General features: G+C 46.3%; 1 protein-coding gene across 4 annotated transcripts in view; it reads left to right on the plus strand.

Moving 5' to 3' along the window:
* The window catches only part of LMO1 (LIM domain only 1), a 48,730-nt gene extending 23,598 nt beyond the window's left edge, over positions 1 to 25,132 (plus strand). For all 4 annotated transcript variants that reach the window (XM_042814086.1, XM_042814087.1, XM_042814089.1 and 1 more), the window contains exons 2-4: positions 12,109 to 12,322; positions 21,521 to 21,646; positions 24,707 to 25,132. In XM_042814086.1, coding sequence (XP_042670020.1) covers positions 12,109 to 12,322; positions 21,521 to 21,646; positions 24,707 to 24,812 — 446 coding nt within the window. In that variant the 3' untranslated portion in view covers positions 24,813 to 25,132. The remainder of the gene's footprint in view (positions 1 to 12,108; positions 12,323 to 21,520; positions 21,647 to 24,706) is intronic.
* Positions 25,133 to 26,312: the final 1,180 nt, after the last annotated feature.

The raw sequence follows: 26,312 nt of genomic DNA on the forward strand, positions 1-26,312 counted from the left end.
TAGATATGCCTGGGCAGTAACTAGTGATCCAAGTGTCAGGTTTGATGCTGGCAGACTCTGTGGAACCAGTAGCTCAGATCTCAGGAGGGCTGGCGGAGTCCTTGACCTTCGTAGCTGATGAGCTGTTGTTACTGCTGTGGGCTGCCTTCAAAGAGAGGGATGGGCAAATCGTAAATACAGCAGTGGTGCCCATTCTGCAGAGATACAGGACGTGCTGGAGCGCTAATACAGGGGAAGTATTTTTCCTGATTTAAACAGCACTGTCTGTGTGATGTCTGCTGGCTTTGCTGCTCACTGGAGATGGAAGTGTGTCAGCCCTCCAGCTGTTTGTGGTTGCAGTATGGAGAGGTTTCTAGGCAAAAGAAGCGTGATGTCAGCATTGAAAGCATATTTTAAAAAATCAAAATTTCAGATTGCCCAGGCTCTAGGGATAGTTTGTGATGGAGCTCATAAGAGAGTAGAGCAGGAGCTTCAGTTTGAGGATTCTTATTGGTCTTCCCCAGAGAGATGAAGGAATTTGTGCCAGGAATTCCATTGGGAAAATAGCCTTCATCCCAGGTAGCTGTCAGCGGAGGTGAGACGGGGAATGGATGATGTCAGTGACACACTGGGAGGGGAAACAAGCTTTCAGCTTCCTGGGCCGTGTTGGCTTTTGGGGCAGATATGCAGCTCCTCTTGCTCTGCCTGTTGTGGCTGGAGTCAGACTTAGCTGTGTCGAGTTTGGGACTGAAGTGAAAATAAAGCTGAGCCTGCATAGATAGTGAGAAGTCTCTGCGAAGTCTTCCTGCTGGTTAATTCTCTGAAAGGAGGGTGGCAATTCCACACTCTGCAGTTGCTGTAAATTTGCTGCTGCAGATAACGGAGATGGGATGCATGCACTTGGACTGTCAGGTGGCTGGGATGCAGATGTCTATTCTTGTTCACCCGGTTCCTGTTGTAAGTGCTCAAAGACTCAGGGTGGATCTTGGGTCTTGCAAATTCTCCTTCATATGTTTCCATGAGGCATTGGATCAGGGGCAGATGTTGGTTTTTCTTATCAGAGTTTTGGTTTTCTGTGAATCCGTATAACTACAATAACAGTATGTAAAGATGAAGCAAAGTAAATTAAGATATCTGTGTGTACCTTACCACTTCAAATGCCATTGGTATGCAGAAAGAAAAAAAAAAGGACCATACAGCACTAGAAACAACAGATTATTCATCTTAAGCTCTGCTTGCCTTCCTCATCATGGCTCACTTTAAAGTTGCTTTCCTTTCCCTGGCTTAGGTAATGTAGGCACTCCTCTGAAAAGAGGCACCACGCGGAGTGCGGTAGAGTCGAAGTAAATTTGAGAAAAGGATTACATTTTCTATGTGGAGGCAATGAATGTAGGCTGCAGATAAACGACATGGGTTTAGAGCGATCATTGTTGCTACAGCTTGATTATTTTTCTCAGGGCCAGGCGCTAGCTTCTTCCTTTGAAGAACTACTGTACTCCTGCCTGTACTGTATTTTATATAACGTTTGTGCTGTCTTCTCTTCTTCCATTTGCTTCTCTTTCTCACCCAAAAATAGAATGTTGCAATCACATAACTTCTGAGTCTTCAGCAGTGGCAACTGACTGCTACAAGAGGTTTGGACAAGAGCACCCCATGGCCTGTGAATATCCCCATTGTGTACTTATGCCTCTATAAGCATCTGTTCCAAAGCTTTAAAAAACGAGAGCTGCAGAGAGGATGACATGGTCTTGGGAGTGATCAGAGCTAGGAATAATGCAGGGCTGCCGAGAAGCTCTCTAGGTCAATAAGCAAATGTTTGTAGCTGTCTCTGCAGAAAGGTGTGCAGAGAGCAAGCTGCACACGGCAGGGCTGGCGGTGTGCTCTGGAAAACCGCTGCTGTCTGGTTCCCTCCCAGCTGGATGCCCAGTGGGAGCGTATTCCTTGAGGACTACATCTGCTTTATGAAAAAAAGAGGCAGAGAAAGAAGGACTCTACTATGTTTTGGAAGTAATAAAGTGAGTTTTGCACAGCCCTGTCCTTAATTACTTAGACTGTGGGAGACAAATGGATGAAGCCAGGCTTTTCTCTATAGGACAAGGAGTAATGGCCTAAAACTCGAGAACAGGAAGTTCCACACTAACGTGCAGAAAAACTTCTTTATGGTAAGGGTGACAGAGCACTGGAGCAGGTTGCTCAGGGAGGTGGTGGAGTCTCCTTCTGTGGAGATGCTCAGGACCATCTGGGTGCCTACCTGTGTGACCTGTTGTAGGGTGCTGCTTTAGCAGGGGGTTGGACTCAGTGATCTCTTGAGGCCCCTTCCAACCCCTGCAGTTCTGTGATATTCTCACAAACCTGACTTCCAGATATTTATAGTCTGTAAACATCTTGAAATATCAAAATAATCGTGGCTTTTTTATATCTTTCTTTAGGAGGGGGAATAAATTACCTGATCTTGTTTGATACCAGTGCACAAGTTGATAAAGAGCAAATTTTCTTTAGTTTCAGTTTCTTGAGCTCACTGGAGAATTGTGGAGCGCTGAAATGCCTGGAATGAATTCAAACAGCCAGTGTGGGGTGAAAATGCACCCTCCACTCTTATGGGCAGTGGGGAAAGGCAGCTTTCCGGCTGCTCCACAGCTTTGTGGCAGCCCAACACCATTCCTTGGCCTTGGGGAAATGCGCCTCAAGTCCTAAAGCGGACTCAAGCTTTAGGAAGCGCTCAAAGTCCTAAAAGGAAGTTAGGATCTCTGAGGATTCTGGACTGCTTGTGTTCATCCGAAGAACAAATCCTTAAATAAAGGATTTTTTTCAAGTTTTCCTAATTGCCACACGTTCTCTCTCTCCCCCCCTTTCAGTGGCTTTGGACAATTGCAGAACTTTGGCTTTAAATTTGTCTAATCTCTTGAGATATCTGGGAAGGAAAACTATTGTAACTGAAAGTGGCTCCTTTTCTTCTTTTTTTTCCCCCTTTTCTTCCATTTTAATAGATATGTTTAGTCTACTTTAAAAGCTTTCTGGAGAACCTTTTATAAATGGCTAATTTAAGCTTGTCAGGTTTTAATTATAATCTCTCTATACACAAGTTAAGATGCTTAATGCCAGTGAAAAGTTCTGAACACAAAGCAAACCTGTGTCAAGTTGCAGGGCACTCTCACCCGTCTTAATTGCTTTTGGTCTGAACTTTAACCTCAGCTCTCCCATCTGTCTTACACTCTCCCTTCTCCCATCACAACTTTCCTTCTGCAGAGTGCTGAGGCACCGCCTTAATTCCACGGGGTTTCTGCTGTGGCAAAGTCCTGCTGTCCACCTGTGGATGTTCGGCTCGTTCATCTTTCCCCTGCAGCAGTGCACGTTCATGGAAAAGTGCCCTGAGTCCCAAATATCACAACTTCTGGTCTCAGTTAAACATCTCTTCCCAGTGGTATCAATAGTGTTTTTTTAATCTGCGGTTTTATGGATGTTGCCTTAGGTAGTTTATTCCTTTGCAGCACCGTTCTCTAATTTTTGAGCCGTGACCCAGCCTTTGTAGCAAGGGTTAGCGGTGTTTTTTTCCTTAGATAACAATGAGCTTTATTCAGGCTTAGAAAATTAGTCTTGAAAATACTCAGTCAGTGCAGATTCTTTCTGGAGAGTGCATTTAAAAGTTTAAATCCAAAATTGATTTGGAACTGCTCTAATCTAAAATAACCCTGATGTTAGCATTGTTGTCTGCAGCTCCTGCTAGCCCCGGTGTTCCAGTACAGTGCATTGGCACACAGTTCCCTGATGCTGTGAAATTGAGTCTCATCTGGAGGTACAGGCTTTTTAAAAAAGGATTGCAAAGCACTTCAGACTTCTTATTTCATTAGTTCGGTGAAGGAGTTCATTTCAGCAGTCAGGAATCTCGTGGTCGGGTGGAGGACAACCAAGCCAACCGAGCAAGAGTCCCACCAAAACAGGGTGGAGGACAGGCTGCTAAGTCAGCTTCCTGGCCAGCAGGTTAGGATTTTAAAGCCATAAGCTGGTGATTTGGGAGTTCTGTTTAGCTTGAGGTTTGAGGCAAATCCTCAGACATGTGCCCTCTTCGGGCTTCAGGAAGAACCCTTCAGGAAGCCCTTGGTTCTGCATGCTGGACTAGGCCATGTGGTTTTTTTTCCACTGTTTTAAAGCAAGTGAAACCATCAGTGTCTTCATGTATGTCGGTGAGAGTTAAATGGAGCATAGGTAAGAGCACTGAGGAGCAGACTTCCACTTTAAGAGAATCAGTTGCTGCACGGAGCGGTGGTAATGATCCAGGGGAGCAGGAAAAGAGTAAAGTGTGAGCGCTATCCAAGGTGCAGGCAGCAGGTCATAAATTCTTGTAGTGGTGGTGGTCTGAAATTCAAGGAATAGGATTAGAGAGCTACTGCAGGTTAATGAAAATGACTCCCTTAGGATCAGCTTGAATGCAACTCAGCGGTCAGCCATAAGAGGAGGAATGCCTCGTGCAATTCCAACTTCTCATCCGTATTCTGAATACTGCGATGCCGGGCTCCTGAATGCTTAATAGAGTAGAATATGCTCTGTTACGCTATATTTCATATGACTTCTAAGATGCTTTAGTGCAAACTAAATGTCATGCTGACTTGCCCCAAACCCTTTAGAGCTCACTTTACTCTGGAATATATGGTGAATTGCAGCAGGGTTTTCCAAGCCTTTCTGGGGCATTTCACAAAAAGAAACAAAAGAAAGATGTTGTGCAACCTTTTCCCCTTACTTGGGTCTCTTCTGTTGTTCGGGGTAATAGTGCTCAGCTCCTGTCTATACATCACCACCACAAAGCATACAACAGCTGAAGCCAAGGAACCACTTTTAATTCTTATCATTGTAGTTCCTTGTGAAGAAGAGTAGTGTTAATAACAGCTGTGGATTGTGAGGTCTGACTTTGTTGGTTGTGACCAACAAAAATTGGTTGGAGACATATAGGAATGGCCAACTTCAGCTACGCAAATGTTTAGCGAACAGCACTGTACTGGGATCTTCATACTTTTTCCTGTGAATGAAAGGAGAATGGCCAAGTAGCAGAGTTTCTTAGTTGCATTAGTGAAATGGGGTAGATTAAAAGCTGTTGGTGGGAGCAAGCAGTGACTCAGTAAGACTAAATCCAGACCTCAGTAACAAGAAGAACAGCAGCACTGTAAGCATTTAGCCTCTGCTTCTACTGTCTCCTCTGTCTTCATGGCACTAGGACAAGATGGACAGAAGCTGTGGTTGGGCAGAACGCACCCTTGTCCCCATTCTGGCTGTGCTGGAGAGTCAGGGGCAAGTCAGACTGCTGACCCTCTTGAGCTCTGCCGCGAGCACACAGGGAGTTTGGGGGGTGGAGTGCAACCTTTAGGACCTGGTACTAGGACTGTCAGGGTAAATTCAGGCTCCTGAAGATTGGCTGGACGTTGCTGTGTCGGCTGCAGGTGTCATCCAGATAAATTCAGTGTGCCCTGTGCCGGTCTGAATGGTGTTTGACACCCATTCTGGTCTTACACTGCAGGAAAAAGCATGCTGCTTCCAAATACTGGGGGAGGAAGGGTGTTCTCTGCTACTTGGTTTTTCTCTGCTGCTATCATGAGAAAAAATTCCAGTCTGCTTTATTTTTTAAGACAGCAAACTGATTATATATTGTAAAAGATCAGTGTTTTCATGGGTGAGTAGTAATTACTGAGTAATGGCTTAAAACATTTCCTGAAGGAACATAAAGCTGTTTTTAAAAGTCAAGAGTACATTAAAAGGATTACCATGTAGATTTGATTTTTAGATAACACTAAAATGGATCCCAAATGGACTTATGAAAAGGGATGCTATCTCTTTAATGGAAAGTGCATGGTCTGACAGCTCAGCATGCAAATGGTCCTGGAAAAGGCTGTGTGTTGTGTTTTTTCCTTTCAACAAGAAGAGAAGGAAATAGCTTTCCTTCCTGCCCTGCTCCTTTCAACTTTTAATAGCAGACGGGTCGGTCTGCTGTCACTAGGAAAGGGAGAGGAGCCCGTGTTTCCAGGATAACTGCATCTTTCTGAGTCATTAGGGAGGTGTATTTCATGACTTCCCGAAGGTCATCAGCAATTGTCTCCCTGTCTTGGACTGCATTAAGTGCAGGGACCCTCTCTGTGTTCCTTGCAGGTGAATCTTTCATCATCTCCTGGAATTGAAGAAAAAATGCCAATAAATGGTGCATTCATAGAGGTAAAGGTGCAGCTGTGCTAATCTTGTGCAGGGCATATAAGTGTGTTTGGCTTTGTGGTGAGTTTGGGTGGGAGACCAGTGCTTTCGTATAGAATAGCTTGCAGTCACCACAGCATTTGCTAGTTCAGAGTTGCCAGCACAACTTTCTAGTGATTGATGGTGTAAAATATGCTTTTGGCCTGAGAATGGCTTCTTCTAGAAACATTCAAAGGAGTATATTCATATTTCATTAAATACGGAGCAGCAGGATTCCAAATTCTTTTGTGGTATTGCACAAATGATTATAGGCTCCAAAAGTCTTGAGAAATTTCTCTAAGCCTGCGAAAGCTTTAGATTGGGTAGTCATCATTGCCTGCATTAAGGGCTGTGACAGATTGCTTCATCAGTGTACACAGAGCAGAACATCAAATGGCCATTTGGCAGTGGGCACTGAAATTCTATTAAGGTTGCCGAAAGCTTAGGTTGACATTGTGTATGTCTGCAAAGAGGCAGAAGAAAAGATGATGATGATTGTGCAATGATATAGTTCCATTCTCCTTAAAATATTCACAACTACAGTGTACCGAATCTGTCAGGGTGATGTTAATGTCTCCCTGCTAAGCCTTAGCTCTGCTACATTGCACGTCTTTGCATATCTATTGGAAGCTCGGTGGCAATACGTTAAGCAGTGTGTTTTACCCAGGAGGTCAGAACTGTGGGGTATTACATGTCTGCATGGAAATAATTGACTTGAGTTTTTGCTTCTCAAACACTCTTTGGGATTTTAACTTGATACAAGGTTTTTCTATTTGATTTGTTTTCTGTTTTGGAAATGGGCAGCACCAGGCTGCATTTAGCATTCACAGGTAGACATTCCTAAATGAGCTGAAAAGCGAGGGATGAGTTCTTACCTTTATGATCATTTGGCTCTGAGACTTGTCTTCTGCTGGTTTGCTTTGACTAAACTCCGTGAAGAGAAATTCTGGGACATCAGTGTCTCCTCAGTGGTCACTTGCAAAGCAGAGGAGTAGTGAGGAGTATGGGAAGAGTTCCAGGCTCATCATCCTGAGTGAACACATCTGTGATATTACTCATCCCCTGGGTGGGTGGTTTGTGGCTATTCTCTCTGTACCCTCTGTACCAGACTTCATTTTACTACAGAAACTGAGTGAGGGAGCTGGCCACCAAAAATCAGGACCTTTGCTAGACTGTAGAGTGCTAAATGGTGAAGGTTCAAGGTACAAGAAATCTGCACTTTTTTTTTTTTTTTTTTTTTTTTTTTTTTCCTTTTTTCACTGTTCCCAGGGCTTCAAGCAGTAAAAATAAATTTTACTGAAGCATTACATGTGCTAAGAATAAGCTTTGGGCACATGCCAACTGTGAAAAATTAAAGCTCAAACAGGTGTGTTTTGCGAGCACAGGGAAAATGTTGCTTACAAGAATGATGTACAGAAACTTTTGCAAAGGTAGTTGCGTTCAGCCTGCTGCCTTGTGTTCCCTTACAGTGACAGGTTGTCCTCAGGTGAGGGCAACTCTGCAACGAAGAGACTTAAACCAAGCACTAGAAGACTCAGAACTCTGGGGGAAAATGGAAATTTAGATGCTAACTCTGAGCCTGGGATCTGCTTTGGTACTGATTCCAGTGATGTGAATGGATATCGCTGAGCAAAGGACATGAAAACAGGGTCTGCCCATAGTGAGGTTGGAGCAGGAGGTAAGCCCTCGAGGAAAGCTGCTGTGGGAAATGAGAGTCTACAGTGTGCTTCACTCAGGCTCATTCAGAACTGGAGAGCCCCAAAGTTGCTATGCTACTGGGAGGAGGATTATAGCATAGTTAAAACAAAAATACTGATCAAAATGTTGCTTCTCCTATTAAGCACATTTTCCAACTGTTTGGTTTTTGGTTGTTTTTTTTTTTTTTGCCTTGCTTGGGGAATTTATTCAGTAATGACGCAGAAGAAAGAATACCACAAATGAATTGCTAAAGTCAGTGTAGAAATCACCTACTGTGTATTGCACCATGAAACTGGAAATGAAAAAAGACTGTGGTTATTCACTGAATAATTTTGATGAATGGTTGAAGGCTCGTTCGTGAGTGGTTAGTTGCAAGTACTCAGTGTTCCAAAGGTAACGTTTTAATTGGATATACTGATGAAATGATGAGCTTCACCTTGCTGGCCATCATCCTTCAATGAAGGCATCCTGGACAGCGTGCTCAGTTCAGGGGAAGTGCATGGTTTGCCTTCTTTCACAGGGCCTGATATTCGTAGAAGGTGAGTAATACAACACTGGGAACACAAAGGGAGCTTCTTTTTAAGGGAATGAAAATTCACTGCATCTTTTTGGCAGCGGCTGTCTGCATTTACTTAAATGGGTGATGCAGGGCTCTAAAGCTTTTAAATGATACCAGATCCTCTGATAAAAGACACAAGACTGCAGCTTTTTTATTGCGATGAGACAGGAGTTAATAAGATTACTCCTACTCTTCAGTTACTTTTTCATCTTTTGCAGCCAAATGCTCTTTTTTTTTTTTGTTAGTAGGCAAAAGGAGGTCAGCTCATTTACAGGGTGTTGTGCTAGAAATAAACATTTTTCCCTCAAGTGGAACTCTGAAACCTAGGCTTAAGTGCCCAGCTCCTGAAACACCGGTCTTGGAACCAGAATTGCTCTTAGTGCTGGCATGCTGCATCCCTGTAAGGATCACTTCTGTAAGTTTTGTAAATTGTTAGTTCTCTGCTTTGTTTTTTAGCAAGCTTTTATGGGAGAGGTAGTTAATGAGAAGGAAACTTTAAACAACAAACAAACAAAGAAAACCCCAAACTGGAACAAAGGAGAGAAAACTTGCCGAGGGAAAGAGTTAAAGCCATCTGCCCGAAAGCATTGTGTGAAACTTGCACACAGTGTTGGGGAAATAAGCCAATTATGTGTGCTTCACAGGAGGTGGGGGACTGACCTTTGTGTATAATTAGTTCTTTTATTTAAAGCAAAGATTTGGAATAGAATAACTAATTAGCTGTCATAAATGGCAAATGGAGGACTTGGCCGACTCCTGGGGGAGCTGGGGGAGGTCCTCCTGCAGCTGAACGACTGGGCTCTGCTCACTGGGTGCTCCTTTCTGCATCCCATCCCACAGAGGCGGTGGTGGCAGTGCTTCCTGCAGCCCCTTGGTACCAGAGTGGGCTGAGAAGTCCTGCTGATGTCACCTGCCCTGCTCTTGCCTGCAGAAAGAACAGCAAGGCTGCAAAGCCTCCAGGCGCCTATCGTTAGCCAGCGGTCCCACATCGCTCTTCCAGACCAATTAACCTTTAGAGTTGCATTAAAGAAATCAGGTGGCGAGCTTCCATGCATTCAGAGGGACCAGTCACTCTCATGCAGATCAGGGCACTACGGAGATGTACTCCTTAGGACCATAGCAAATAACTGTTATTAGAAGGTCCACCATCTATAAGAAAGTTGCGGGGCAGTCTTGGAAACAAGGCTTTATGAGCATTGCCCTTAGAGGAGTTGCAGCTGATTGCCGTGTTGAATAGAAATGTCAGTAAAACAGGCTAGAAAAACTTGGAGGTGTGCTTAGTGGGCGCTCATCTTACAAAGCCAGCAGAATAATTTTGCAGGAGGACCCCAGCTGAGAAGATATGGGCTGATTACAGCTGCTTCACCCGCCTGTGAACGGAGGTAAAGTTTAGATTACTGACTGCAATAACTGCCTCTTTAGACACAGCCATAAATTTAAGTATGTCCAGAGGTGGCGTCTATAATTTTTTAATGTGCATTGGAGCTCTGAGCACTCAGAACAGGTTTTGTTTTGTATTAACCAGCAGCAAGTCTATTAAGTTGTAAAGGGCAAAGAAGGGAGCGTAGGCGGCCAAGAATAGAAATGCTTCATCCACCACTCGTAAGGAAAGATGGAGATGGAAGATGAGCGCCATGGAGTTCAGCTGATGGTCCTTTTGGAATGTAGTGACCGGCCAGCATTCTCCATCACTGTGTGTGTCAGTGGATGAGTGCCTATCTGTCTCGCTAGCTCTGCACTGCTGCTCTTTGCCTTCTGGGTGCACGTGGCTGGAGTGAGCCCTTCTTTCTGGTTAGGGCACCAGAGTGTTACCTCACTGAACGGGGGATCTTGGTGGAAAAAATCTGCGCAGAGGAACAAAGCAGCACTGTGGTTTTGCAGTGGGGAAATTTCCAGAAAGGAAGAGCAGCTCTGCAGGTGGTGGCTTCTGCCTGCAAAGTCTGGCTTGTTTGGGGTTTGCTGGAAGGAGGCGGGCAGAGGAAACGGGTTCAGCGCTGGCCGTGCCCTCTCTCCACTCACCTCCAACTGCGAAAGGGGTTAAGCTTCTGAGATGCTGCTCTCTTGTTGCTTGGAAATGACATGGCAGGCATGCGAGGAGACCGTGCTGATGGAGTTTGGCAGTTTTTGAAATTTTGTTTCACGCCTTGCCTGCTGTGTCAGCTCACCAGCTAATTGCAGCCGCCGCTTGGCCCGGTGTGTGTGCTCTGCAGCGCTGGGCTGGCGGAGGGAACCTCACAGACCAGGATGTAATTTCAAAACACTGAACCTGACCAGCAGAGGCTGACCTTGCTCGTTATTATCTGAGTGGGAATAGCAGCTTTGAACATCATATGATCTCTGAAATGGTACCTTTTTTCATTAGAAAGCCCCCTGCTGAAAGCTGACCAAATACATTGCTTTTTTCCTTGCTTAAGGTACTGTTTAAAAATATATATATCTGTTCCTTTGCTAGTTATTAGAAGAAAATCAAAGTAGTACATTCCCCTTCTTGGAGGAAGCCTCTCGTAAGACAATGGAGTGCTTGGAGGAGCAGGGAGCCGAAATGGCAGAGAGGCAGGAGGGCTCAATGGTTCCAGTTATCCAGAACCAGCATTTTGAAACCCCCATTTGTGTCGTCCTGGGTTGCACGTGTGCTGCTCAAAAACAGGTTTAAGTTTCCACTTCATTACTGCATATTTGCCACTCACATCAGAAATTTGCCGATGTTGACTTTGCCGGTGCCGCAGCGTCGAGCAGGAGGGCTCTTTAAGTCTGGAGACTTCTGCAATGTTACTTGACCCGTCTCCGTGCTGCTGGGACTACTTTGATAACAACCAGATCGATGCCTCGCTGTTGGCGTGGAGGTGTCTTAAGTGCTATTGTCGTCTGCTCGCGGCTCTGACAAAGCAATTATTACTGTACGAGCGGTGGGTTTTACATGGGCTGCGCATTAGCCACCACCACCGGGTCACCCTGGCTTTTAAGGAAAGCAGCAAATGTCACTTACTGCAATAGCACTGGCTTGTTCCATTCGGGCCAAGGGACTGTTAATAATTCCATTATCAAGCTGTTACTTTCTGGGACATCCAGCTTGCTACAGGAACTGGCCTAACTTCAGGTAAGGGCATACAACCAGTGGTGCTGCTACCCCAGCCACAACGTCTCATCTGCTTTGCGTTGGTTAAACCTGTGTTTCCAGTGGGGATTATAAAGGAGGAGAACCAGTGGCATGCCCCAGCTTTACACCCACACCTCTCCTTTCCTCGCAGCTATATCCAGGCAAGGTGGCGGATGGGGCAGGGCAGGGATGCACATGCTTGGCCCTTCTGATCATGGGCAGTTACCGATGCGAGGGCACTGCTAATGAAGGAAAAACAAATGTTAGAATTGCAGCGGGTTGGTTCTGCTGCAAAATGTTGATAAATAATAACTAAAAAAAAAATAAAAAAACAAAACTTTTTTTTGTGTGTCAGCCCTACCCTTGGGGAAAAACTGCAGGTGTCACGTTCCTACCTACCCTGCAGCAGCAAATGAAGTTCCTCTGACCACCACCTTCTTGCAGCATGAGCTGCAGCAGAATTTGCTCACAGATTGCACTGCTGCTCCCAGCGCATCCCCGAGTGCAGGAAACTTGCTCAAGCTGTCTGAATGTCTTGTAACCCCGCTGTCTGGTTGTGTTGCAGGTGTGCCGATGTTATCCGTACAACCCAAAGGGAAGCAGAAGGGCTGTGCTGGCTGCAACCGGAAGATCAAGGACCGGTACCTGCTGAAGGCCCTGGATAAATACTGGCACGAAGACTGCCTGAAGTGCGCCTGCTGCGACTGCCGTCTTGGAGAGGTTGGATCAACCCTTTACACAAAAGCAAATCTCATCCTTTGCCGCAGAGATTACCTGAGGTAAATAGAGGCATGTAGCGTGGGCTCTTCCCAAGCGCCTCAGTTCGCTGCCAGCTGTTTGCCTTTCTAGCCCTTACTGTGAAAATGTGCATGTGTGCACGATTGGCCCTGCCCCAGAGAGGCTGGAGGTTCTGCCCTAGCTGAGCGTGGCCTTTGGTTTGCAGTTCATGTATTGCATAGTCAGGGAGGTTAGGAAGAGGGCACATCTGAACTCTACTGTTTTACCCCAACAAAAGCAAAAAGATCTTTCAGAGGAAGTAAAGAGGAGGCCATTAATTCTTCTTGAGTATCTATGATGCTATGTTCCTGCACAATGGCCGACATGCTATGACTCTGTGATCTGACCAAGCTTTTACCTTTTCTTTTTCGCTTTCAGCGCTGGCTTTTAGATAGGCTTCTGGTGCTTGTTTTCAGTGAGGCTCCTCCCATGGGGCTCCTGTCTCTTTGCTAAATAAACAGAGCAAAACACTCCAAAATTACAGATCAACTTCAGAAATTTTCTTGTTCGTGAGGAAGTCTGCAGAGACCAACTCTTAAGTTGGAGCTACCCTGTCAGTATGTGTCTGCAATATGTAACAACAGGGCACTTTTTTGCCTGGTGTGTATGGTTTGTTTTTTTTTTTTTACAAACTACTTCCGATAAACACAAATGAATTTTAATAAGGCAGCAGCCCTAATGCAAACATTCTTATGAGGGTCGCACTGCAAAACACTCCAAGCTTTGCTTTGTTTTCTCATCTGGAAGAGTGTACTTGATCTGTAGCCAATGTGTTGTGTTTTTTTCCTAAAGGACTGATAACATTTCTTGAGCAAACTCAGCCAGAACAACAGAAACCGCCACGCTGGTTTCAGAAATGGAGGTGCATTGCTGGCTAACCTTCGGTGTGCAGAGGGTGCTTAGGTAGTCAGGTCCTTCACATATTCCTGAAAATCTTCCATAAATGTTTTCTCAGTAAAAGTTTTACATGCGAGTTTCTCTCTCTAAAACAAGAAACTGACCAAATAGAAGACAGAGATCTAATAGCCACCATTTGGGAGCTGCCGCCTTCCCTTTCTTTGAGGCAATGTACAAAAGCATCCTTCTCACACAAGGACTTTTGCTCACAGTTGGAATGCGTTCACAGGGACCCCCTAAGTCTTTCAGAAGAGCTTCTTCTGGAAATAGTTTTCCTTCCACAAGATACAGGCTGCATTCGTGTCTGGAGTGTTTCTTTATAGATGGTTTTATTAAAACACACATCTTGTTTGCACCCAGCCTGCCAAGCAGTCCTGGTCACTCCATCAGTCATCCTCCTCTTCATTATTTATCACTTCTCCAGACTTTGTTGTAAGTGCACTTGATAAACAGTGTATTATTTTTTTTAATCTGACCTGAAAGATAGATACTCAGTGTTGCTCTACGAATACTACTAGAAATTCTTCAGCTGGGTGGTGATTCCATCTACATTTGCTTTCCAAGACTCACAAGTTACTCTTGTGTCTCATCCATTTAATGAGCACCATATTGATTTTGGTTTGCTCTAGTTTCATAACCAAAATAATATGTATCATCAAATCAGACACATTAGAGTGCCAAAATAGAGCACTGTTGATGCTGTTAAACTTAGAAGAACTTTTTTATCACTGCTCCATCACAGTTGTGGGGCATCTCTTTCTTTTCTTGGTTTATCCTGAGAATACTGCTTGGAAGAAGAAAAATTTAATCCGTGATCTTCTCTCTGGGCCATGGATAGCATGACTTCTTGGGACACACAAGAATTCTGTGTTCAAGGTAGGAAAGAAGCGAGGAGTGCAGACCTCAAGAAGCATCCCACGTCCTGCTCTAAATATTTTTCCCCTATCGGAATGCAATCTGTTAGAGCACTTCTGACTGCTAGAAGTATTTTACTTTTGCTGTTGCTGCTGGGAGATGCATTGTAATTGTTATAACCTAGGAAATTTAACCGAGAGTTGGGTCAGAAGAAAGAGCATCAGTTCCACAACACAGTAATTGGCTTGCATTCAGTGGTTTGGTCAGCTTTACAGCTGTGATGGTTTGTATTCTTGCTAATGAGCAAACTCAAGAGTGCTCACTATGGAGGTTTCTCCTACACCACTAGGTTCTGTCCTGCTTCTGTGGAACACATTTAGCAACAAGGGTCAACGCCATATAGTCCCACATTTTATGGAAGTATAAAACAATTTTTTAACTTAAAGCATCTCCTGTTGTCTTCCACACATAGTGTTTCTTTCTCTCTCGATTTAACTATTAGTTCTATTAATAGAAGGAACTAAAGTTGCTGTCACCATCCTCTTTACTGTCAGTTCACTGCTGGTAATTTGAATTTTTCTTCTTGGAGAATTACCCACTTCCATCATATTTAATTTCTTCCCTTTAATAGTTTTAGAGCCTCAACCCACATCTTTTTCACCTCACTAAACAACGCAAGATATTTGTTCTACTCGTCAAATGTTAGCAGAACTCATTGCTAAAAATAAGGTTTTGTACTTCACACTGCACTCATACCAAGTGCAAGAAGCAAGTACTTTGGAGGACAGCCAAAGGAACTGACTTCCTCTCCATCTCTTTGAATAATAGTGGTGTCACATTATGCTGCTGATTAGTATGTTGACCATCACATGAAAAATAAGTGGTTGGATTGATTTGGAGCCCATAAATGTAAACGGCTGCATCTTTCTTATCTGAAGTCCAAAAGGAGTGCTGTTGTGTAATGGCCAGGAGAACATTGGTGCTTCTCAGTCTCTTTGTAGACCGGTGTCTTTGCGTTTGCCCCTCAGCTAAGCATGCAGTTCAGGATCACGACCTTTGCTATGCACAGAACATGCTTTCCCCACCCTGTGCTGGGGCTTGGCTTACATACCTGCAGCAGGCTGGCTCCTGCCCATGCCGTGACCCCCCAGTGTAGGCACTCACACACAGGAATGCCTGGGCACATGTCTGAGCAGTGAGGGCATGCAGGCTTCTGGGAGAAGCCTGCCTGCTGTACTTCAGGAGTCGCTAGCAGACTATGGCCTGATCATTTGTTTCAAAAGATAAACTGTCGTCATTGCTTGCGAAGGAACATTTGTTAACCTTCACATTTCATAAAACACTTTCTTGCTCATTTTTTAATCATGAAAGATGAAATTGGATCTCGAGCTGTTATCCTTGCGGTATCACCTCAGTCTCCAGCTGTGCCGAGATGGAGCTTTCGATACATTTCATCTGAGCAAATAGATTTACCATTTGTTTCATAATCATGGTTCCAGCATTCCTACCTCTAATTATTTCTGATAAGCAAATGCTGTCGAGGAGGCTGCTCTGGGACACGGCGTCACGTGCAGCTCAGGGGCTCCAACGCATCTCTGATCGCTGCTCCTGGTGCAATTCTGCACTCCCCAGCTCCACTCTGGGAGGTTTCAGTGCAGCGTGGTGATTGTGTGCTGTCTGCTCAGAGCCCACAGTGCTGCTGAATTGAAGTTCTGCTCTTGCAACACAACAGGGAGTGACTTGCATGCTACATAGGGCACCCTCACTTGTGCGCCCGGTGTCTGTACAGATTAAGGAGAATTAATTAGGCTCAAAATACGATGTGTCTTGGCAGCATTGCTCTGCTTTGTGATGTTGAAGCACAGATTTTTATTTTTTTTCCCGTGGTAGCTGGTCCAGGAGTTTCTCATAGCCCATGCTTTTCAGGATAAATAAGAAATGCTTGGTTTGTTTGCCTGCTTTTTTTTTTTTCCTTCCCCCTCCACAACCTCTCCGGAAGGTGAAAAGCTTATGGGGAATATTACTTCCCAGCTATGGAATGCTGACGTGCCTCTTGGGCTTTGAAACCTGCAGTTTGCTGACTGCTGCTTTTAAACTCCCCTACGAGGATGCTGTACCCCAGGTGTTCAGCAGTATAGGGGCAGCCAAGATGGATTTTAGGGTGAGGGCATCAGTTCTAACACAGGAGGGTGGATAGAAGACAAGGTCTTCTACCTGTTAGCTGTCCCAGTTAGTATTGTTATGAGAATACAGAGGAAGAGACAAAAGGAGGAAAAATAAGTGAACATCCATCTGTATTCTTCAGCTGGAAACATATGCCCTTGAGCAACCTTGAAGTTTATGCCCAGTGATCTCAGAACTAGTGCAGTCACACAGCCAGAGGGCTGAGATACTGGGTGGTACAGGTCCTCCCGTTACGATGCCCATGAATGACAAACCCTTGGGCATATAAGATGGAAGTTCCTTGAGGCTGAACTTGAAGGCATCACAGGAGGACAGCTTGACCAGCTTCATTAGAATCAAAATGCACCTCCTCTGCCCCCTCTGCCATGACCTTCCACTGCAGCACTGACAGCAATGTCCTGGAGAGGAGGGTGCCCCAGCTTATGTGTACGTACTGTGTTGAAGTGCCCATTGTGAGGCCTTTTGCTGAGTGTTACACAAATTCTGATTACAGGGAAGTCGGAATCCTCACGTTTGAAGCTGCTTTTAAGGTTCATCTTTTTTATCTTGTCAAGTGATGTTCAGGCTTCCCTGCAATAACTGGTGTGTTCAGTACTCTGGTCATATCAGGCTTCTGGCTCAGCATATTTTCAGTATCCTCAGACAGGAGAAATATTAATTGCAAGCTGCTAATGGCTGTTTGTTGGTCTGTTTCAAATTGTAAGGTCGGAAATCCACTTTTTCTAGCACTGAGATTTGGTCAGCCTTTTTCTTAGGTAACAGTGATAGGAAAAGAGGGAATGATGTCAGGTTGCACCAAGGGATGTTCAGGCTGGACATTAGGAAAAATTTGTTCTCCAAAAAAGTGGTGAGGCATTGGCACAGCTGCCCAGGGAGGTGGTAGAGTCACCGTGCCTGGAGGTGTTCAAGAAATGTGGAGCTGTGGCCCTGGGGGACATGGATAGTGGGCATGGTGGGTTTGGGTTGGTGGTTAGAATGGATGATCGTAGTGGTCTTTTCCAACCTTAACGATTCTGTGATACTTAAATGTAAAAAATGTAGGTACTTCTTTGTAGATTAGTGTTTAGACCTTTTTCAGTTCATAATCGTTAGCTTTTTTGTTGACAAAGCCTATTGTTTTGGGGCAATTCTCAGTCTCAACTCAGCAGTTTAATCTTGAACTTGTGTTGCTTTAAGTAAAAAAAAATGGAAACCCCCAACCCATCCATTGTGTACCATCCATTCTTTACATTTGCCTGTCCTCATTCCCTTTTTTTCTTTCCTTTATTGAAGTCAGCAGCTCCAATATTTTCTCTCTGCACTGAGGGAAAATGTTCTTCCTCTTTCTTGATGGACCATGTAGCAGCCACCAGGTCAGAGGGAAGATGAGGAGCAGGGACTCCTTCATTGTAGCACAGATTGCTGTTTCTAGAGCTGACAGAAATAGATAACGGAGTTCTCAGTTCGGCCCAGTGGCACAATTTGGCTTGAGAAGGAAGAAAGTCTGTAACGAGATGCCATACTGAGAGTCATCTTATGAGGCATATTTTTCCATTTTCCTGCAATATGGACTCCTTGCCATTCTGTTCTCCTCCCCAAACCTGCAGGGTGCCAATGGCTTCAGTATGCTTGGAATCAAGTTCAGGTGTATTCTCAGAGCTGGTGAAGTCTTTGTGCAGAAGGCTACTCTGGAGCACAAACAAAACTTTACCTAAAAAGCACCCTTCAGTCGTTGCATGCTGCTTCCAGGAGTGCTCCCCTCGTTTCCCATTAATTCATTTGCATTCACTGCTGCTCCTGTATGCCAATTAGCTTTAATTTTTACTGTGCACACTGACATCAGCGGCCAATGAGAACAGTGCATAGCGAGGTTTTTAGTGTGCATATAAACTACAGAAAATTGTCCTTGGACAAACTCCTGCTTTTAGACTGGCTGACAACAATAGATGTGGTTAAGTTCAGGCTAAGAGCCATTAAACATAATTACTACCACAGGGTAAAAGTTTAATTGTGTTAAATTTTAAATCTGCATAGTCTGTGCTTATTTACAAGCTGGCTGGGTCTTCTTGTTACATAAAGGGGAATAAATAAATCTGTGCTTTAAAATCGTTGCCTTTTAACTTCAAAAAGGGAGATTTAAAAAAAAAAAAAAAAAAAAAAAAGTGTTTTTAGAAGCAGCAAAACAGCTCCAGAGTGAAACCTTTCTGTATTTCCAGCTTCTTTTAAGCCATTGGCACCAAGCTGGTAAGTAGATGCTGAGCATCTCCTGACAGATTTTTTCTAAAGCGCTTGAACTTTGTGCGTGTGAGTGTGTGAGAAAGCATCGCATCTGTTGTGAAGGTGCCTGGGGGACAGGCTGCAGATCAGTTTGTTCGTGTGGGGTTGTTTGGAATTTACCCACAGATGGGGCTCGTGGTGGAGGGCTTTCATCCACTCCCTCATCCAGCAACGCTCAGCTTTCCCCACCTTGGATTTCAGCTCCAGTTGGTGCTGGGTAAGGAGGGTCAGAGGTGGCAGGTTTGTCACAAGGAAGGAAAAAAAAAAAAAAAAGGCAAAAGTCCATGTTCATTTTGCTTTTCTTCAACCAGATTAAAAAAAAAAAAAGTTTGTTTCTTGCTCATTGAGCTACAAACCACAGCATATTTTTAGAAGCGTGCTGAATACACAGGGCTCTAAATGGCTCTCTGGGAAGCAGATTCAAATGAGAGTGTGCTGGAATAAGTGCGAAATGCTCTCCGATTGGGAAGGGCAGGGATAGAGGGCTGTGAAACTTGCTAGAAAAGGGAAAGATCAGCACATGGGCCGGCTGTGCATCGGAGCTGTGTAGACATCGGAGGCGACGCGGTTTCAGCTGGACAGAACATAAGCTGTAGATCTTATGCAAACAGTCAGAGCTGTTTAACAATCGGTGCACCCCCAGCCCCCTGAAAGGAGACAGGTGAACACGATGCCAAATACATTTTTCATGTTTCTTAAGCTAACTGTTTAAATAGTTAAGTGAACATCTGTCCAAATTTCCCCATCATTTCCATTTAGAAAAGTCTCCTATTTGAAGGCTGAAGAAAAGCGCCTGCTTAACAATGCAAATGGTGCTGTCTGGGGCCCCTTTATTTTGTTTAATCTAGATTGAGCTCCACACAACGGTGATGCTAATGAATAATGGATATTTTACACTTGTGCGCGTAGCAGCGCCGGGCACAGAGCAAATCTAGGATTAACCTCCCAGTCTCCCAGCCTAATGGATCGGGCTCATTTTTTTTTTGAGTTTGCTGTGACTTGGGCGCTCTAAAAACGCACGCCTGGTTTTGTGACAGTGACAAAACCCCACAAAGCCATCAGGTCTCGCCATGCTGAAGGGAGGCACTCGGGCAGGGGAGGGGGCAGGGGGCTGCGCTGAGTCTGATTTGTGGATGGTGCTGGATGGGGGCCGAGCACTGCAGGGTGCAGAGCCGGGTGCGTCTCTGTGCAGCGTTTCCCAGCCTGCTGCTGCAGTGCTGGCCCATGGGAAGTAAAGTGCTCCCACAGCAGGTTGCATGGCTTGAGTTTGGCAGGGCAAGGCGGCTGTTGGAAGTGCAGAGTTGAGGCTTTCCTGTCTCCTTCAGTCGTCATTTGATGGAGTCTCAGGGGAAGAGTATGGAGTTCTCCCATTGCAACTCTTCCATCCTGCAGCATGGTATCATAGAAGATCCCAAGTTGGAAGGGACCCGTAAGGATCACTGAGTCCAACTCCTGGGTCCATGCAAGTAGTGCCAGTGCTTCCTTTTGGTTTGCATTGCTTAAGTTTTGGGGAGAACATGCTGCTGCTTCAAGGAGTTTATAAGTGAATCAACTTTTTACACAGTCTGAGGGTGGTAGGACAAGGGGAATGGCTTTAAACTAAAGAAGAAAGATTTAAGTTGGATGTTAGGAAGGAGCTCTTTACTCAGAGGGCAGTGAGGCACTGGCACAGCTGCCCAGAGAAGCTGTGGGTGCCCCATCCGTGGAGGTGCTCCAGGCCAGGCTGGATGGGTCCTGGGCTGGTGGGAGGCAGCCCTGCCCATGGCAGGGGGTTAGAAATGGATGGAGGTCTCCTCTAACCTAAGCCGTTCTGTGATTCAAGACACTCTCGGGCTTCTTCCACCTGGTGGGATGAAAGGCCGCTGGTACCTGACAAACAAGGGCAGCTTTTTCTCTAGCTTGGCAGTAAGCTTGCTTTGGTTGCACAGCACAGTGCGGGTGGGAGTTATGTGAAGGTTTCTATAACATTGCTGAGTGCTGTAGTTCACAATTACTGGCCAGTAATAATTAATATTGATCAGCTTGGCAAATTGCATGTTTAGAAATTGGTTATAGATTTTCCTGGTCTGTGCGTTGTGGAATTGGCCAGAACCAATGGCTCGAAACGAGTTGGGAGCCTGCATCTGTCTGCAGGCAGCAGTGCGTGGCACACACAGGGCTAACGGGGTGCAGTAGCCATCCTGCCTCACTCTGAGGGTATTTGTCATCCCCAGAGCAAAGCAGCTGACCAAATGCACACTGACCTGGTGCTGTCGGTCTGTTGATTGGCGCCATGGCTGGTCTGTGTGGCGGTGGTTTGTGGGTTGGCGAGGATGGCTCAGGGATGGGGCCAAGGGGAGAACATTGCTGTCTTGGCTGAGTCCCCGGCGGGAACTGTAACAGCAGCAGACATCTGGAGAGACAGATAGTGAAAGGCAAGATGGAAATGGCAGAGCCTCCAGTGCCAAGGGGCTGTCCTCGAGGGTCAGGGAGCTGAAGTGGAACAGCAAAGCACTCTGGTCAGGGCTTGGTATGGCGCTGTTACTCCCAGGAGGGATGCACAACCAGGGAGCAGGGCTCGCCCTCCTCCAGAAGCTTTGCAAACTGGTGCTGTACCCATCACCAGGAAAAGCGTGCTGCTGTGCTTTCAGCATTGAGTGAGCAAGGTTCTTCCCCAGCAGCAGCATGGCGGTGCTGCCTGCTGGGCTGGCAGAGCCGTGGGGGCAAGGAGAGCTTTTGACTGAAATTTTGTGAGCCCCAAAATTGTGCTGCGAGTGTTTAATGCTTTTCTCCATTAGACAGCAAATTAGCCCTGGGCGTGCAATCCAAATGAAGTTTTCGTCTGGATGATCGCAGCCCGCTCAGCAGGCAGCTTTAGCCCGAGCTCCTGCACACTGGTTGGTCAGCGAAATGGAGACCGCGACTTCTATTTATTGGTGCAATACAGTATTTGATACCGCTAATTACACTTAATTAGGCCTTCCACCATTTAATTAAAATGGCTTCTAATGATCGTGCTTCTTTGGCAGGCTCTTTGGTACCACCGGGAATTGCGCTGCCTGCAGTAAGCTGATCCCTGCCTTTGAGATGGTGATGAGGGCCAGAGATAATGTTTACCATTTGGACTGCTTCGCCTGTCAGCTCTGCAACCAGCGGTAAGGACGCGGTTATTGCACGCACCAACGTGGGCTCCGTTACGGCCCTGCCAGCACAGCACCGAGGCGGTGCGGCCGGCTGCTGCCCGTGCCCGGCTCCCGGCGCGGCGGCGGCGGGCGGCACTGACCCCTAGCGGCTCCGGAACCGTTCCTGCCCGCCGTTCCCGTGCCGTGGTCCCTGCTGGCTGCGATACAGGGAGCCCCGAGGGTGAGGTTTTGTCGCTAAACCCCTCTTTACTCTCGCATCCCTCCTGCAAAGGCGTAGTGCGACCGAGGTTTCATTTCCGGAGTGGGAGCTGCGTTCTTTTAGATGTCATCCTACAGACTTCTATGGCGTATCCTCTAGATTCTGGCCCCAAAAGGTGGCGTGGATGCGTTCCTGTAACAGCAGCACGGGAGGCTGAAGTGAGAACCATGACTTTAGGTCAACCTGGAATCAGAGCTGCAGACGTGGGTGCCCAAGTGCCTTTGGGATGGGGCACCCACCTCCTTCTCCAGCTACCAAAGGTTTTGGTGGTGAAGGCTCCTGTCCTCTAGTTCTCTTCCAGCTTCCTTTGGCTGTGTCTATGTACAGAGCGTTAAATGCATCCGAGCAAAATCTAATATTGATACAGAGCATGCCGTGTTTTCATTAGCCTCATTCTCCAAATCTGGGCTTGCAGGTTCCAGGAGGCACACCCTTCCCTATGTAACCAGCCCCTCTCCCAGGACATCAGGGCTCAAGGGACCCCTGGCCGTTCCTGGCAGTGCCATGCACACCCCCAGCCCTCAACACAGCAGCCAGGTCTGAGGAGAGGCAGCCAGGGAGGCTGGTGGCAAGAGTCACTTCTACATTTCTCTTTGGAGGCTTCTGTTAAGCTCAGAGTAACAAGGAGCAGCAGAATGTAATCAGCTGTGTCTGTTCTTCGAGGGACTGAACTGCTGGTGGAGCATGTGGCTTTCAGGACTGTGTGCGCAGTACGGCTCTCAGCTTAAACACTGTTAATTCAAAGTGAGATTGATTTCTAGCTTTTTAATGCAGAAAAAAAAATAGTTGAATATCAGAATTAGTAAAGCAGAGACAGAGAGAGAGAAGTGCGGGCTCAGTGCTCCCTCGAGCCATGGGGCTGGGACCCAGCACGTGGGGCTGTGGTGGGCTCTGCAATGTCCTCGTCCCATTGGCAAGGTGGACACAGCATCCCCTGAACCAGGCTCTAAGGGCATTATTTGTTATCTTAAGAAGAAAAGATGAGCTTCTAACTCTTCAGCAAGCAGACAGGGTGAAAAAGCTACAGGCTGTCAATTTATACCTCTCCGATATTATATGTGGAACTTTTTTGACCTTAATGGTCAAATAAAATTGTTAAATATCACAAGCCTCTCTGTCAACTTCAATACAAACAGAACAATTTACATGGTATATGGAGAGTGGTGCCCTTCGCTCAATGAAGATAAAGGTTAGGAGCCCAGCCATCAGGAAATTTCTATTTGTTGTTCAGCACTGTACACAACGGGGTGAGGAAGGACTTAATAGCCAGTCCTTGCCTGGAAATGAGTGCAAATAATGCCTTACCGAGTGGAGCTGGGGAAGCACGGGACCAACACCTTCACCAAAGGAAGGTCATGCCTAACTAATCTTGTGGCCTTCTATGATGGAGTGACGGCATTGGTGGACGAAGGGAAGGCGACTGATGTCATTTACCTGGACCTGAGCAAGGCCTTTGACATGGTCCCCCACCACATCCTCATCTCCAAATTGGAGGGAAGTGGATTTGATGGGTGGACGACCCGATGGGTAAGAAACTGGTTGAAAGGCCGCAGACAGAGGGTGGTGGTCAATGGCTCTATGTCCAGGTGGAGGCCGGTAACAAGTGGTGTCCCCCAAGGGTCTGTCTTGGGACCGGTGCTCTTTAACATCTTTATTAATGACATCGATGAGGGAATTGAGTGCACCCTCAGCAAGTTTGCTGACGACACCAAGCTGAGTGGTGCGGTTGATACGGTGGAAGGAAGGGATGCCATTCAGAGGGACCTCGACAGGCTGGAGGGCTGGGCTCGGGTGAACCTAATGAGGTTCAACACGGCAAAGTGCAAGGTTTTGCATTTGGGCCGGAAGAACCCCAGGCACCCGTACAGGCTGGGAGGAGTGGTCCTTGAGAGCAGCTCGGCAGAGAAGGACCTGGGGGTCCTGATGGACGAGAGACTGAACATGAGCCAGCAGTGCGCTCTGGCAGCTCGAAAGGCAAATGGGATCCTGGGCTCCATCAGGAGAGGGGTGGTCAGCAGGGACAGGGAGGTGATCGTCCCTCTCTACTCGGCTCTTGTGAGGCCCCATCTGGAGTACTGTGTCCAGGTGTGGAGCCCTCAGTACAAGAAAGACATTGAGATTTTGGAAAGGGTCCAGAGGAGGGCGACTAAGATGATCAGGGGGCTGGAGCACCTCCCCTATGAGGACAGGCTGAGGGAGTTGGGCTTGTTCAGCCTGGAGAAGAGAAGGCTGCGGGGTGACCTCATTGCAGCCTATCAATACCTGAAGGGAACCTACACCCACGAGGGGAGTAAACTCTTCAAAAGGGCTGACAACAGCAGGACTAGGGGAAATGGATCGAAGTTGAAGGAGGGAAGATTTAGGTTGGATGTTAGGGGGAAGTTCTATACAAGGAGAGTGGTTAGGCCCTGGAACGGGCTGCCCAGGGAGGTTGTGGATGCCCCGTCCTTGGATGTGTTTAAGGCCAGGTTGGACAGGGTCCTGGGCAACCTGATCTGAATGTGTGTGTTTGGTGGCCCTGCTAGGCAGGGGGGTTGGAACTACATGATCCTTGAGGTCCCTTCCAACCCGGGTGATTCTGTGATTCTGATTCTGTGATTCTGTGATTCTGTGATTCTGTAACACAGGCCTCACACAGGCTCTGTAACATCACCTGGAGCTCCATTTGCAGGGATGTCCCGCTCAGCTGCCTTAGCCCCAGCCTGCCCTGGTTGCCCTCCACTCCAAGCAGCGTGTCCTTTCCTTCAGTAATAAAATCACGGTGCCAAAACTCCTGTGCGGACTGAAACCGGTTAATTCTGTCTGTCTTCCAGGTTCTGTGTGGGAGACAAGTTTTTCCTGAAGAACAACATGATCTTGTGTCAGATGGACTATGAGGAAGGGCAGCTGAACGGGAGCTTCGAGTCCCAGGTTCAATAGCGATCCCTGCTTCGCTGGAGCACTGTGGATGGGCGCCCGGCCGCGCCAGCAGCCAGCCGTCTGTCAGCTTGCCTGCAATATTTTTTTAATTCTGGTCCAGAGAGGACTATATACATTGTAGTACTTTCCCCCCACCCCCAACACAAAGCAGTTACAATTTTAGATGTACAGTTGTGCCTGCTTAGCTGAGCACTGCATTGCCTGTATGTTTGTGAGTTTCCGGGGTCTGGGGGAGGGCTCTGTACAGTCTGTTTTCTGTATATAAACTGGAACATTTATTTTATGAAAAATGTAATGCAATTTTATTACTGGTGTGAATTAAAAATTATGAATGTTTCCTGGTCATCTTAGCTGTGGTTTGTTCATGTGGTGAAAGGCCGTATTTCCTAGGCTTGATGACAAGCAGGTTTTAAACACATGTACAGATATTCCTGGGACCTGAGTAAATAAAGCAGGGGGGTCCTGCACGTGAACAGGCTGCACAGGGACGTGGTGGAGTCACTGTCCATGGAGGTGTTCAAGAAACGTGGAGATGAGGCACTTAAGGATGTGAGTATGGTGGGGGTGGGTTGGGGTTGAACTGGATGATCTTCGTGGTCTTTATCCTTAATGATTCTGTGATACTTACATGTAAAACTGTAGGTACTTCTTTGAAGGTAAGCATTTAGACCTTTTTCAACTCATAACTGTTAGCTTTTTTGTTGACAAAGGTCAAAAAAGGGTGGATGTCACATGGGGAATGTGATATGGAGTGGTCACAGGCATGGACTGGTTGAGCTGGATGATCTTAGTGGTCTTTCCAACCTTAAAGATTTTATGTGTCACTGAAACATTCATTTCATCGACAGCATAGTGCCTGAGCTTTAAGATCAGACTTAGGGAATCGACACCTTGCTGGTCAAAAGCTCCTCTAGGCCCAGGTTTCATTGGCCTGAGGTTAAGAATACTGAATATTTTTCCTTTGCTATAAGGCAAAAATATTTTTTTTATGATTAACTGATGATGGAAGGATGATAAGAAGGAAGCAGGTTGGGATGAGGGTGCGCTGCAGAATAGTGATAGAAGTGGTTTGTTGTTTTTTTTCTTGATATTCAGCAATCTAACAGGTTAAGCCAACCAACAACCAGGAGTGGGGAGAGGAGCAGAAGACAGTGCAAGAGAAAAGAATGGCTGATGGAGTGATGACTGGGATGGGTGAGTTGAAACAACTCTACTAAGATCACATCTCAGTGGCTCCTATGGCGCTGGCAGCATGGTGTGGTGATGAGGAAGTTGGGGCTGGGGACATGAGAGCAAAGCACAGAGCACCATTGCCCAGGAAGGGATTCCTATCCTGAAAGGTTCAGTTAAATCCTGGCTCACACAAAATACGATGGAGAAATCATGCAGCATCCCTGTCACCCTCTCCTGTCCTTGGGCTGTGGACACGGCCCACCTGCAGCAGCACGTGCCCTTGGGAGTGCTGGGAGTGCCAGTTCTTTAAAAATAAAACTCCCAGGA

This window comes from Centrocercus urophasianus, unplaced genomic scaffold (assembly GCF_019232065.1).
Source record: "Centrocercus urophasianus isolate 14NV4802_14NV808 unplaced genomic scaffold, USGS_Curo_1.0 seq_14, whole genome shotgun sequence".
Classification (NCBI taxonomy): Eukaryota; Metazoa; Chordata; class Aves; order Galliformes; family Phasianidae; genus Centrocercus; species Centrocercus urophasianus.